General features: G+C 40.5%; 1 protein-coding gene across 5 annotated transcripts in view; it reads left to right on the top strand.

Annotated features, from left to right (window-relative positions):
• Positions 1-13,280, top strand: part of LOC136886106 (rhomboid-related protein 3) — a 49,473-nt gene extending 36,193 nt beyond the window's left edge. For 4 of the 5 annotated variants that reach the window (XM_067158844.2, XM_067158846.2, XM_067158845.2 and 1 more), the window contains 2 exons: positions 7,782-7,895; positions 11,678-13,280. In XM_067158844.2, the coding sequence (XP_067014945.2) occupies positions 7,782-7,895; positions 11,678-11,878 (315 nt within the window). In that variant the 3' untranslated portion in view covers positions 11,879-13,280. The remainder of the gene's footprint in view (positions 1-7,781; positions 7,896-11,677) is intronic. The other variant, XM_068230567.1, reaches the window with a different exon arrangement.
• The last annotated feature ends 330 nt before the right edge of the window (positions 13,281-13,610 follow it).

Below are 13,610 nucleotides of genomic sequence, written 5' to 3'. Positions count from 1 at the left end.
TTTGGAGCATTGATAAATTTAATTATTCTAAATCTTTATGATCTCTGTGAACCAAGTGTTCTTTGTTTTGTTTTTCCAGAGGTAACTAAATAGCTGCTTCACTAGTTGGGTTTCTGGCAGTCTGAATATGTGACCAAAGAAGGCAATTTTCCTTTTCTGCATTGTTTTTATTATTGATTCGCTTTCACGATGTACTACTTGATTAGGTAATAATCAAATTGGCCATCAACTTGGTGTTTCTTTCTGCAACTTATCGGTTGCTGATTTGGTGTTCAACTTGAGGAGTCTTTCACACAAGAGTCTAGCTCCTGAGGGAGCAATAGTTTTGTGTTTTGCCACATAGCGCTGTAAGGAAGTAATCGGAGCACTTCGGAAAACTTCAATGAGTTTGTCACCGTGTAGCGCAATCTAGGAAGATAAATGTAATTCTTCGAGCACGACACATAACCATGATAACATTAAGACTCAATCATGCCTGTAGGCCTACTCCTGAACATTTATTTATAATAAAGGTGATGGAATTGAATATCTGCGAATGTGGTAAACTGATTGGTACAACCAATCATATCGTTTTCCAATGTGAGAAATTAAATCATCAACGGAACAAAATTATTTAGAAATTAATGAAATTTGTTTTCCCGCTGTCTTTGAATGTATCTTGCCTGTAATATAATCCTACAGTTCAAGTGGCAGAGTCAATGGTTCACTTCCTTCAGGAAACCAAACTTACAGTATAACACTAATATAACTAACAACCTTCTTTAGCATTCGGTCTTGTATGTTTGGTAGTTGAATGCCGTGATGAATCACACTGACAAGAAGATATAGTACTCTGTAGCCCTATATATTTTTATCATACTCTTTTACTATATATCCCATCAACAGGAATCGACTTTCATAGATAGGTAGTTTAAATATCATAACAAGATAATCAGTATGGCCATTAATATAAGAATTGAAAACATTAAAGGGCCTCAGTCGCTGGACAGAGGCCATATATGTGGAGTCAAATAATGATCAACAAGAGAAGAAGAAGAAATTCTTCGAGAGAGCAATGTGATTAGGAACACCCAGCTGTGAGCTTGCATTCGGCAGTTTCAACCCCACTGTCGGTAGCCCTGAAGATTGTTTTCCATGGTTTCCTATTTTCACATCAGGCAAATGCTGGGGCTGTACCTTAATTAAGGCCACGGCCGCTTCCTTTCCTATCCCATCGTCGCCATAAGACCTATCTGTGTCGATGCGACCTTAAGTCGACTGTAAATCTCTACATACACACTATAGAGTATTTTCATTCCTATGACGTGAACTTTCCAGTCATATGAGCTCTTCTTGAATTACTGTGCGATACATTTATTGTTTATCAAATGTCATAGAAATATCACCTTTCTACTCAAAACGCATTTTTTATCTACCACTGAAATGTTTTGAATTCCGTCCCTGAAGGTGACGGCGGGCCTCCTACATGGTAATGCCATCTTTCAGGCCAGAGATATACGGAGAATGTGAGAGGGTTGGCGGCCGTGGCCTACACTAGGAACCATTCTCAGCACAGGCTTGAAACAGTCACAGACAATGGAAAATAAAGGAAGGGTTTGCTCATTCGTTTTCTGTTGATCTCTACTACTACAACAGTAACGAACTTGAATATCACTGGTCGGGGTAATACAAAATCAATTGCTGGTTTACTGTACGTCCATTACATAATGTTACATGACAAGTACAGGACATGTTACTGAACATTTTAATTACTACATTAAAATTAAAATTTTGCACATGGTGAAGTGATGACATAAACGTATGTTTTTACAGTAATACGTACAAAACAAACAAACTTCTCAATAACACACAAACATGTAACTTTGCTGTACAAATGATGTACATTCTGAAGTAGTACAATACAGAGTACTGAACTGTACTGTGTAGGTAAATAAGAAACCGTTATTTACATATCCCTTTGCTGTGGAAGGAAACCCTTTTCTTATTTTCATCCCTCTTGATAACAGTGCAAATAACATTAAGTACAGCACCTGTCGCATCGTAGTATGTCAATCACATCGCGATTAAGAGGAACGTGAGGTTCGCGCTTGAATCTTGAGATGTCGAACTATTGCGCGTTTCGTTTATCTCCAGCGTCAACTTTATGTTGCAATATCTCGGGATGTAATTGACCTATTGTGATGAAACAAACGCCATTCCTTATGCTATTTTTCATGTTAATGATTGTGCAAGAAATAATACAGTGTGTCCATTAAAAAAAAAACGTAAGTTTATGTTGAAAATAATATTTTCTTACATTTTTGACCGGCTCATAGTATTTACTTTAATTAGCCCTTTCCCTGCCTTCATGCCCGTGAAAGCCATTTTTCAATATCTCTTGCTGTTCCACATATATTTGCAGAGAAAGTTTTTAAGTGGGCCACCCTGTATAATACCCCAAAATCCAATTTTATTGAAGACATAAGAAGTTGCTTCAGGTTACCAGAAATGCAAGCATACAAAATTGTTGAGGAGAGAAATAATGGACACAGAAGTGCTGAAAACAGAAACCTGGACGGGTCTGAACTATGAGCAGCGCCATCTCTACATCAGATTCGCCACCCACGGTCTCCATGGGAAAATATGCTAGAATGAATCGTAGCACGCAGTGTTCTCCCCAGAAATTTTTGCTTGCTGGGTGGCAGGAATGAGTAGCCAGGCGGGGAATACTACGTAGAAAAAGAATAGCATAAAATTTCAACTTATTCCCCTCAGGCCATTAACAATAATATTAGACAGGTAAACATTAACTGCAAAAATGAACTATTTTAGTGTTATCACGAACAAGACGTAATAGAGTATTTTGAAATACTAGTGTTCTACTCCATCATCATCACCATCATCATCATCATCATCATTATTTCTTCACTCCAGCAAGCCGGGTGCGGTTGTGTACGAGCCTCCTCCAGTTTGTCATATCCATCCACAGATGCTGCTCATACATGCGACACCAGTTCACATCTCTAATTTCAAGGTTCTTCATTATCTGTTTTTCCCAAACATCACGAGGTCTTCCTCTTGCTCTCTTCCGAGGAACATTGTGGTCAAAGTATGTTTGAGGAGTCCTGTGAGGGTTCATTCATTTCATGTGACCATACCATTGCAATCTCTTCACTTGCAGAGTCTCCAGCAATCCAAGCTGCTGTCGGATATCCACATTCCTTATTTTATCCGTTTTTGTTTTTTTGTAGACAAGAATGGAGAAACTTAATTTCTGTTGCCTGAAGATGACTCTTTGTTGGTCCAGAAAGTGTTGCTGCTTCCAGGCCATGTGTCAACATAGGTACTAGATATATTTTGTACAAGCTGATTTTGGAAACTAACGGAAATGTTTCATCCCAAAGTATTTGACGTACAGTGTGATAGAATTTGGAAGCTTTCTGTATTCTGTTCCTAATCTCTTGATGTAGGCCTATGGTATTGTCTGATGACAGAACACTACCTAAATACTGGAAGTTGTCTACAATATCCATCTCCTCATCTCCAATTCTTAGTGTTCTACTGCTCGTTCATAATCACTCGGTTGCTGTGGAGAGCTAGACGGGTTTGTTACGTCCCGTGGAATTGAGTGCTTGCATGTGATTCCACGCTAATCCGGACACCGCTCGTGCACGACACTATGGGATAAGCTGAACTCCGATGTAACTCACGCAATTATGTTGACAATAATGAAGATTTTTCATTTAAATAAACAGTTTTACAGTGTTTACATTTTAATTTGGAACACATACTGACTGAAATATGTGTAGCCTCCGTGGCTCAGGCAGCAGTGCGTCGGCCTCTCACCACTGGATACCGTAGTTCAAATCCCGGTCACTCCATGTGAGATTTGTGCTGGACAAAGCGGAGGCGGGACAGGTTTTTCTCCGGGTACTCCAGTTTTCCCTCTCATCTTTCATTCCAGCAGCACTCTCCACTGTCATTTCATCTGTCAGTCATTAATCAATGCCCCAGATTAGTGCGACAGGCTTCGGGAACTGGCACAATTCCTATCCTCGCCGCAAGATGGGGGCTTCATTCATTCCGGTCACTGACTGGAAAACAGCTTGTAGGTTTTCAATGACTGAAATATGTATTAATATTACGTAAACTGAGCGAATTAGGAGTGCACATCTGTGAGCTTGCATTCAGGAAATAGTGGGTTCGAACCCCACTGCCGGCAGCACTGAAGATGGTTTTCCGTGGTTTCCCATTTTCACACCAGGTAAATGCTGGGGCTGTACCCTATTTAAGGCCACGGCCACTTTCTTCCCACTCTTAGCACTTTCCTATCCCATCGTCGCCATAAGACCTATCTGTGTCGTTGCATGTAAGGCAACTTGAAATATTATGTAACTAGCAGATATCTAGGTTATGATAGCCGGGTGGTCAGTGAAAACGGCTGGGCGGCGTGCCCATTAGAGAGGTCCTAGGGAGAACACTGCCACAAATCCAAGGATGATTGAGTCTGAAAACTAGGCAACTAAACATGCCCCATCTGGTGAAATGTGGAAAGAGAACTTGATCTTTAAACACATTGACAAAAGACTGGTGAAAGCTAAACCCCAACTAATGTACACATTATGTTTAATAAACTTATTATTATTTAGCTTATTAAGATAGGAGTTCATTTGAAGTGTGTACTGACCTGGTCATTCCAACACAGTGCTTGACGGCTAGGGAGTTGGGTCGCTAATCAACACTCAGGTATACAGTTGAATGGAACTTTGTAGTCATTCATTCCTATGTCTTGCTGTAACTTGTGCTTAACTCTCCTGAACAAGAATAAAGAGAAAACAACAATGTTCAATATGCCATAGTAATGTATGACACGCATTGCTGTGCTGGAAGCAGTGTTACATATTCATTCTGATCTACCAATTTTCCCTGATATCACTAAGTTTGTGCTAATGTGGTGATTATTGTTTTAAGATGAAGTACAACTGGGCAACCATCCTCTATATAACACTAATCAGAGAGAAAAAATGGAAGAGGTCCGACACTTCGAAAAATGAAAGTATCGGCCAAAGGAAGACAAGGGCCACGAAGGGCGTGAAAATGAAAGACTCCCTAGGCCTCCATACGTAATACCATCGGGTCAGAAAAGAAGAAGAGTTGACCAAGAGAGGTCGGATAAGATAGATGAAAGTGAGGAGCCTGGCACAAGTAAGTGGAAGCAATGCCAGGACTCAGCTAAGGGCCCCGTGGTTGCCAACCCAAGCTCCAAAGTTCAGAGGCCCTGGGGCCCCTCTTAGTTGCCTCTTACGACAGGCAGGGGTACTGTGAGTGTTACTCTACCCCACCCCCACCCACAGGGAGGAAGAAGTGCTAAGCATCATCCTTAATCCAGGAAAAAAAAACCAGATGCATTTCTTTCTAAAGGCAATTTTTGAGAATCTTAAATTCTTTTATTTCCTAACCATGGCTGCCTTCTGCTCAGTGACTGGTATTCCATCTTTTTCCCAGCAACTCACTCGCTATCTCTGTTCTTTGCAGCTTGCTGGCTGCAGTGTGCCAAGCAGTCATCTGCTGTGGAGCGACGTTACACTTGCACAGTTTGCCATCAAGACCAAAGGTCATCATCCAGCTGCCTTCCTTCAGTAGATGATCCTATGAACAACAAAGATGAAAGACTGAAGCCTTGTCTAACTCGTGTAACTACCCTGAACCGAGATCTCATTCTACCATCAGTTCTCAACTGTCAACAAAAATGCCTTTCTTGGCTCTCAATAATCTACCTGTAACTCGTTCAAGTCACAATAAACAGCTGTGGAACAAATGTTTCATTTGAAATAATTCCAAAAAGAGCAGATCGTGTACTCTAAAAACATCGCAAGTTCAAACAGTGGGTGGAAGCTAAATTTTGTCGTAAGTATTTCTGAACACCACTGTATCAAAGAAATGTCTTTATTCTCAAATTTGCAAACACTACGGGTGTTTTGCATCACAGGCAGTGCGTGTTTGGAAGGACCTGGCGCAGCACTTTCAGCCTCACATTCTTCAATGCCCTTCGCATTCTAGTAACTTTCACTGCCCTCAAACTAGTATTCGTTTTCCAAAATGTCATTAGTGCTGTAATCACCATCTTAAACACTGTTTAGGAGAGCTTTCAAACTCTTGTCGCCAATTCTACTGCGTAATGAATACCGAATGCCAGGCTGAATGGTTGACCCCAACTTGTCTCAGTCCGGTGGTATTTGAAGGTGTTCGGATGTCAGCCTCGTGTTGATAGATTTACTGGTATTTTAAAGAACTCTAACGGGACTAAAGTCTGGCAGCTCCGATAAACCGTAAAAGCAATTAGTGGGGCGTAAAAGGAATAACATTATTATTAAGACTGAATGTTTATTTATTTGTCCAACTCTTGTCCTGTTTCTCTACCGGGTCATGTATGAGGTGAGATGAATCTGTCTTGGTGGGTTTTTATGACTGGATGCCCTTCCTGATGTTAACCTCACCAGAGGAGTTAATAAGATGAAATGAATGACGTGATGTAGGGAGGGAGAGGGTGAAACCCGGTGCCGGCACATAGCCTACTCCTGTCGAATAGCACCAAGGAGTCTGCTCAAGGCTTAACGTCTCCATCCGACGGACGAATCACCATCAATAGCGTCATATACCCTCACTCCATACGAGCACTGCGGAGAAGTTTGGAATTTAATCCAGGCTTATGGCACGCAATCTAATGATAAGAAATTGTATACCATCACCTCGCCTACCCTGCCGGCCAACATTCTGATGGTCAAATTTTTTTCAACCTTGATATCTATGCCCAACAGGACTCGAACCAGCTAACCACGGTGTCAGACCGTTTAGACTTAACACCTTAACAATCCTGGCCACTAGATGGGGTTATTATTAATACTGAATGTCGATGTTCAACAATCCCAGTGTTACCAACAGTGCATGCCTCTAGTTCCTTACAGCAAGAGCTTATATTGCAAAGGGAATTTAATAGACGATGATAAGCGTGACGCTGCGTCATTTCATTCATGCGCGAAAACACAGCACATGACCGCAGCTCGTGTAATGATGCGAATGGCTTAATCCCCTACTTCTTCAGTAAGCCAAACCTCTTTTCCCTCGGCACTCTGTCATATGCCTTCTCTAGATTTATGAAACATAAATATAACTGTCTATTGCTCTCATAGCATTTTTTAAATTACTTCACTCATACTGATAATCTGATCCTGACAGGCCTGTAGTCTGAAACTGTGCTGGTTTTTACCCAACTTGCTCTTAACCAGTGACCAAAACACCCCTTCTAAAATATCTGAACACCAGGGCTGGTTTAATGATCAATGACACACCTCGACAGTTACTGCAATCCTTCCCGTTCCCTATCTTATAGACAGGTGCAATTACTGGTTTCATCCAACCAGCAGATACCTTTCATCCTTGCCTTTCACTGTGTTTCATAATTTGAGCTCTAATTTCATGTGCATTTGGTGGCTTATGGCTTGTACACCAAAATAACATTTTCAAAGCACTGATTGGTTGATTTAACTTTATAATTTTATTAACATGTTCACTGCCACCTTAATTAAACCAATAAATTTCCCCCAAGAGTCAATAAGTTTTCTTATGTAACACGGACTGCTTACAATGTAACGCGGCGACGATGCGAATCAGATTTGTGTCATCTAGCAGTGAACATGTTAATTGGTCAACATGTGTTAATATACTGAGGGTTTCCTGTGGCATGCTACTAGTGAAAGAGGTATTTTGATTCTCTACTGATCTCTTAAGTTCTTGTGTTTCAGAATTGGTCCGAAATGAGGTTCGCACCCCTGCAGTTTGTATTCTTCCTCATTGTGTTTGCTAGTACAATAGGAAAGGATATCTACTATCGCTACATCAATGACGAGGACGATCGGGTAACGAAATATTTTCAAACTATAAAAAGTTCATAAGAATTTAACCTTGTTATTATGCTAATAATGAAAAACCTACAACCTGTTTTCCAGTCATCGACTGGGTCAGGAATGAAATGAATGAATCATATATAGGCTATTAGTACGATGGGGTCGCCACTCCCAAAGTGATTTTTATTAATGAATGATAGATGCTATGAAATGAGAATGGAGAGTGTTGCTGGAATGAAAGATGACAGGGAAAACCGGAGTACCCGGAGAAAAACCTGTCCCGCCTCCGCTTTGTCCAGCACAAATCTCACATGGAGTGACCAGGATTTGAACCACGGTATCCAGCGGTAAGAGGCCGACGCGCTGCCGTCTGAGCCACGGAGGCTCCTATGCTAATAATGTGAAGGGTTAATAGGGTTCTCATATAAGAATGCCTAAGTTCTTAGTTTTTACAACACCGTGTGATTCAGCTGCCCCTTCCAATGTAGTTTTATACAACCCAACTAATGTACAACATGTTTATAAGGTGGCTGTTCCCCTGCAGGCGTATTGTATGGTACTAATGTCCAGTGAGCATATTTTGCACACGATTCTGAACCCTACCAACAGGTTATATCGTCCGCTTGCAAAACATGACACCTTGAAATCATGTAGCAACGTTCTTTGATCATGTAACTATCGGTGTGATGTTTGAATACGTAAATACAGGTCCATGTTTACTACATTTAAACAGTAGAACGATGCTGTTATTCATCTTTTGCCCTGCGCATACTCCGCTGGTTAGGGTCTGAATGTAATCTTTGCTGACATTCGGCATGTTTCCCACAGAGGAACACATTGCATAAACCAAAACGGCTGTTACATCGAGCATTTGCTGCGATAAAACATTGACAGGGCAGTCGTGTTCCTATTATTTCTGGTCCGTGTGTGTCCAGCCTGCTAACTAATCGGCCCTTCTTAGAGCCACAGACACATCCAATCACACACACAATTTGCAAGAAAGTGGGTATCGAACTTACATTACGTGCGGTACGTATTAAACAAATATTCCAAAAACATAGAATTTTCCCCCAACACAAACCTCCCACCTCAGATGTAAGCCCTCTTCACCATGCAGTTACCAACTATGCTACGGTTCTGTATGGCACATGGTGCACCATGTAGTAGGGATTAGGTTTATTGTGGTCACAATATCAATTTAGTGTTTTGCCAGCGTGTCATGTTCATATGATCTAAAAAGCACATGCATGTTTTCCAGTGTTTAATATGAATATAATATTACGGTGTCCTGTCGTGGTGAGGTGGTAAATACCAGGATATCCGGTTGTGTTGTCTCAGCATATCGGCAGGGCAGATGTTTTCAGGACGGAATTAATATTGCGGGTTGCATAAATCTACATTGGAAGAGGCAGCTCCATCACACGGTATACTGTATCTCACCTTGTGTTAACTCACTGTTTACTTCTTCCTTTCCTCCCACCTGTGCATTTAAGTCTCCCATTATAATCGTTACCACACCAGTTATCTCCTTTTGTAGTTTCTCCAGGAATTCTTCAATATCCTTCTCTTTGGTCCCTGTCAGTTACAAATTTCATTTATGACATATGTCAACCTAATCAATATTTGTAGCGAGATTGTCACAACCAGGGTCCGAATTTTTAGGTGCTATAAATCTTCATTCTAGGTTTCTTGTATGCCTAAAATAGGTTTTTATTCGTGGACGCAGCTACTGATATCTTCTAGCACCAACATCTGGCATAGGTGAAGCGCAGGGATGTCTTCTTGTACCAGTAGCTGGGGGCTTTTTGAACATTTTACAGTACCCTCTTAAGAGGACATTTGATCTGCGTAGATCAGGTGGCATTATTCCCAATAGAATGGCGTGGATGTGATTGTGCTGTTGTACAGCTGTGTATCAACATATTGGGTATATGGACTATTAAGCCATACAGGAGAACAATACTGCACTGGAATAAACCAAACCAAGCACAGAATGTTGTAGAGTGCTTGCAGTAAATCCCCAAGCTGTCCCACACAGTTTCTGAAGAATATTGTTTTGAGTTTTCAGTTTCTTAGATAAGTTCAATAGATGTTGCTTGAATGATGAAGTGCGATCCAAGGTTATGCCTAGATATTTAGGAAACCAGTCATGACGAAGAACTCGATTGCAGAAGTTTGTGTTGGCCAGTCAGTTATTTAAATGGAAGACTACTCAATCATTTGTAATAAAATTAAAGTTTTAATCTGTGGCAATCCATTTTGTTCAACAAATGCGATTTAAGCATTGTTTTGATATACAACAATTAAAATTAACAAAGTATTGCAGCAACCAGCTTTCTGCCAGCCGCATTCTCTATGGATGACTGGAGGCTGATCCGTTACGCTCCTCCTGACCTTGTATCGGCTGCATGAAGATGTCACCAGGTGTCACATGTATGGGACGTGCTCCATTTAATGGCAGTGACCTGAACCGTCTCTGGCCTAGTGCTTATAGGACTGGTGAAAATCATCTTATGATAAGTTTCAATGGGAAAGTTGCATTCTTCACCTGAAGAAAACAGAAACAGCTATTTAGTTCATTTTAGGTGTCAACCCCTCATTTAGTTATTTTTATGTACAACAAATTCACATATTCTGCTTCAGAAAGTGTGAAATGAATAAATATATGTATCAAAATTTGTTGAATAGTTTTCCAGGGAAAAAAAAGTTTAAAACCTAAAAATCCGGGCCATAGTCATGACCTACCCATTGTCTAACAACACTGACGATTACTGGTTACAATTTCCTCTCCTTCAAAATACAGCCCGAAGTAATTTTTAAGTTGCCGCAATTAATAAACCAATAGTGCGCAGCTTTCAATATACGACAATATGTTCCATTTTCAGCAAATAAAATTGCCACCAAGTGACCATTTAACGTTCCCAGTATGCAGGATGCAGTATATTTAGGTACGTTTAAGAGGACAGTTTTAACGCTCCAATGCCCGGCCTTTCCCTTTAATGCCCGAGGTATAAAATGTTGGCATAATGATTTTATTATTAATATCATTTTTAATTAAAGAACTATTATTATGAGTAGTAATATTTATTGGGGATCAAGCAATATGGGACACAATGAGTAGCTTATTCATAAATTACAATTACAACAATGCAAATATATTAGAAATCCTCTCAAAAAATCAGCAAATACTGAATTTAAATCCAAGAATTGGACAGAAAAAAAGAGGAATTTACTGTGAAGAGAGGGAGAGAGATTTACTCATGTCTTTTTCAATTTCTTTATATTTCTGTACCGTTCGTGATTGTCCTACACACACATTTATATTCATTTGTTGTGCTTTCCATTTCCTTGCATTCAGAATATCTGGATGCTTCATCTACTGGAAGTAAAATCATCATCTGATTCAACCGACCTTACATTTCCACCATAATATTTTGTCATTCTTCCAGGATTCCATCTTGATGTAAACGTTTACGAGACATCTGTACAACACGCTTGCAAGAGAAGCAGACAATCATGCTAAACAACAACAAATAAATAGAAGCATTGTTGCTTTTCTTGCATTTAATGCCATTATTGACTCAGTAAATGCGGTGACGTGAAGTATTTCACAATCAGAGATGTCAACGGTAAAACTTAAATCACTTACAAAGACGTGGTTGGGCGTTCCAGTGTTAAGTTGGTGTCCGAATACTTCTGATCATTTATGTGTACGTCTGACCTGGACCCAGAAAGTGGAGATACAAATATTTGAATGCAGTGGTTCCTTACCTTATTTCCATGTTGTTTTTCAGATAGGTTATGAAGCCCATCTGTTTGGTGCTCTAGCTGGGTTTCTCCTGGGCATCAGTGTGCTGCGTAACCTGCACGTTCTGAAGTGGGAGCGAGTCCTGTGGTGGGCGTCCATCTTCGTCTTCGTCGGATTTATTTCGGCAGCCATCGCGTGGAATGCCGCTTTTCTCAGCTACTTTCCACATCCAGAGTACAGCTCGTGATGTTCATCTTCTCGGACAGCAGAACCAAAACTAGCCAAGAGAAATTGTCGCTGAAGAATGGCTTCTTGTGTGGAAAAACGTTTGGTTACAAGATGCCTTGACATAAGTTAACCGTAACAAAATATTCCATGAACTTGTAAATTATTAGATGCAGTGAAACCTGCCCTTACAGATACTCGTCAAATATGGAGTGATTTTTATGTCCTAACTGACATAATATTGGAATAATTATAAAATTACAGACACTCGTCAAATATAGACAAGTTCCAAGTGAAGTAATATAGCAATACATTATAATCTCCATCCACTACTTTCTTTGTTGGCATTCATTTTTGTTAAATGAAAAGTAATCCGTAAGATTCTGGATCGAGGTGAGACACACAATAATTTAGTGAATCAATATAGCTTGGAAGTACAACTACCTTCAATAATAAAAACAAATGGGGGAAAATCAACATTTTTGTAAAGACTGCTACTGTGGAGCAGATTATGAAGACCAGGGAAGGTGCTCTATGCATGGCTTCTTCAGGAACCACCCATTAACAGAGACATTCTTAAAGAGAAGGTTAAGTTCTTCCACAAAAAAACTACACGCAAATGTGGCTTTCATCCTAGTGACGGACTATTTAGTTGAAAATACAATTTGACCTCTTCAAATATTGTTGTCCTGTTTCCTTATGGCATCGGGTATGAGGTGAGATGAGTTCAACCTAATCAAAGGAGTAGGCTAAACAAAATGAAATGAGATGATGGTAGGAAGCAAGAAGGTGAAACCTGGTGCCAGCACATAGTCAACTCCAGTCGAATAACAGAGGGAGCTGCTCATGGCTTAACGTCCACATCTGATGGAAATATCACCATCAACAGCGCTGTATGCCCCCACTCCATAGCAGAGAGGTTATGGAACATTTTATTTTATTTTTTTCTATTTTGCTTTACACCGCACCGATACAGATAGGTCTTATGGTGACGATGGGATAAGAAAGGGTGAGGAACGGGAAGGAAGCGGCCGTGGCCTTAATTAGGGTATAGCCCCAGCATTTGCCTGGCGTGAAAACGGGAAACCACAGAAAACCGACAGTGGGGTTCGAACTCACTATCTTCCAGATGGAAGCTCACAGCTGTGTGCCCATAATGGCATGGTCAACCCACCCAGTGTTATGGAACACAATCTGCTGATTAGAAATTGTATACCGCTACCTCTCGTACCCTGCTAGCCAACGTTCTGATGGTGAACAGGATTCGAACTGGCTAACCACAGTGTCAGACCATATAAACTTGACACCAGGCGGGCTATTTGATGTTTGTATTGTACCTGTTACCCTTCCAGTACCATTAGCTGGAAGCGGGTGAATAAAGAAAGTTGTCTGATGGATGGGTCTCAGTTCATTTACCATGATCAGTTCAACACATTTCAGACAAAATGAAAGTAATGGTGATAAACAAGCAATGAAGAAAAATAAAGATAGCTCCGTGTGGGAACCAGCTCAGAGTTTTCTTACCTGGACGCAAAGTAACAGCTGATAACCGAAGTAAGAGAGATCTGGTCAGCAAAGACAGCCTTCAATTAAAGGGAAAGCTCTTCAAATCTAAAGATATCAGCTTAAAACTGAGGACACAATTAGTTAAGACATCTGTATAGGGGTGGCCGAGAGTAAGAGGGTAGAAGGTGGAAGCCTTTGAACAATGGTGCTGTAGACAAATACTGAAAATTTCTTGGACAGATAGAGTT

This window comes from Anabrus simplex, chromosome X, assembly GCF_040414725.1.
Source record: "Anabrus simplex isolate iqAnaSimp1 chromosome X, ASM4041472v1, whole genome shotgun sequence".
NCBI lineage: Eukaryota > Metazoa > Arthropoda > Insecta > Orthoptera > Tettigoniidae > Anabrus > Anabrus simplex.
The sequence above is the reverse complement of the archived record's forward strand: the minus strand, read 5'-3'. Positions and strand labels throughout refer to the sequence as shown.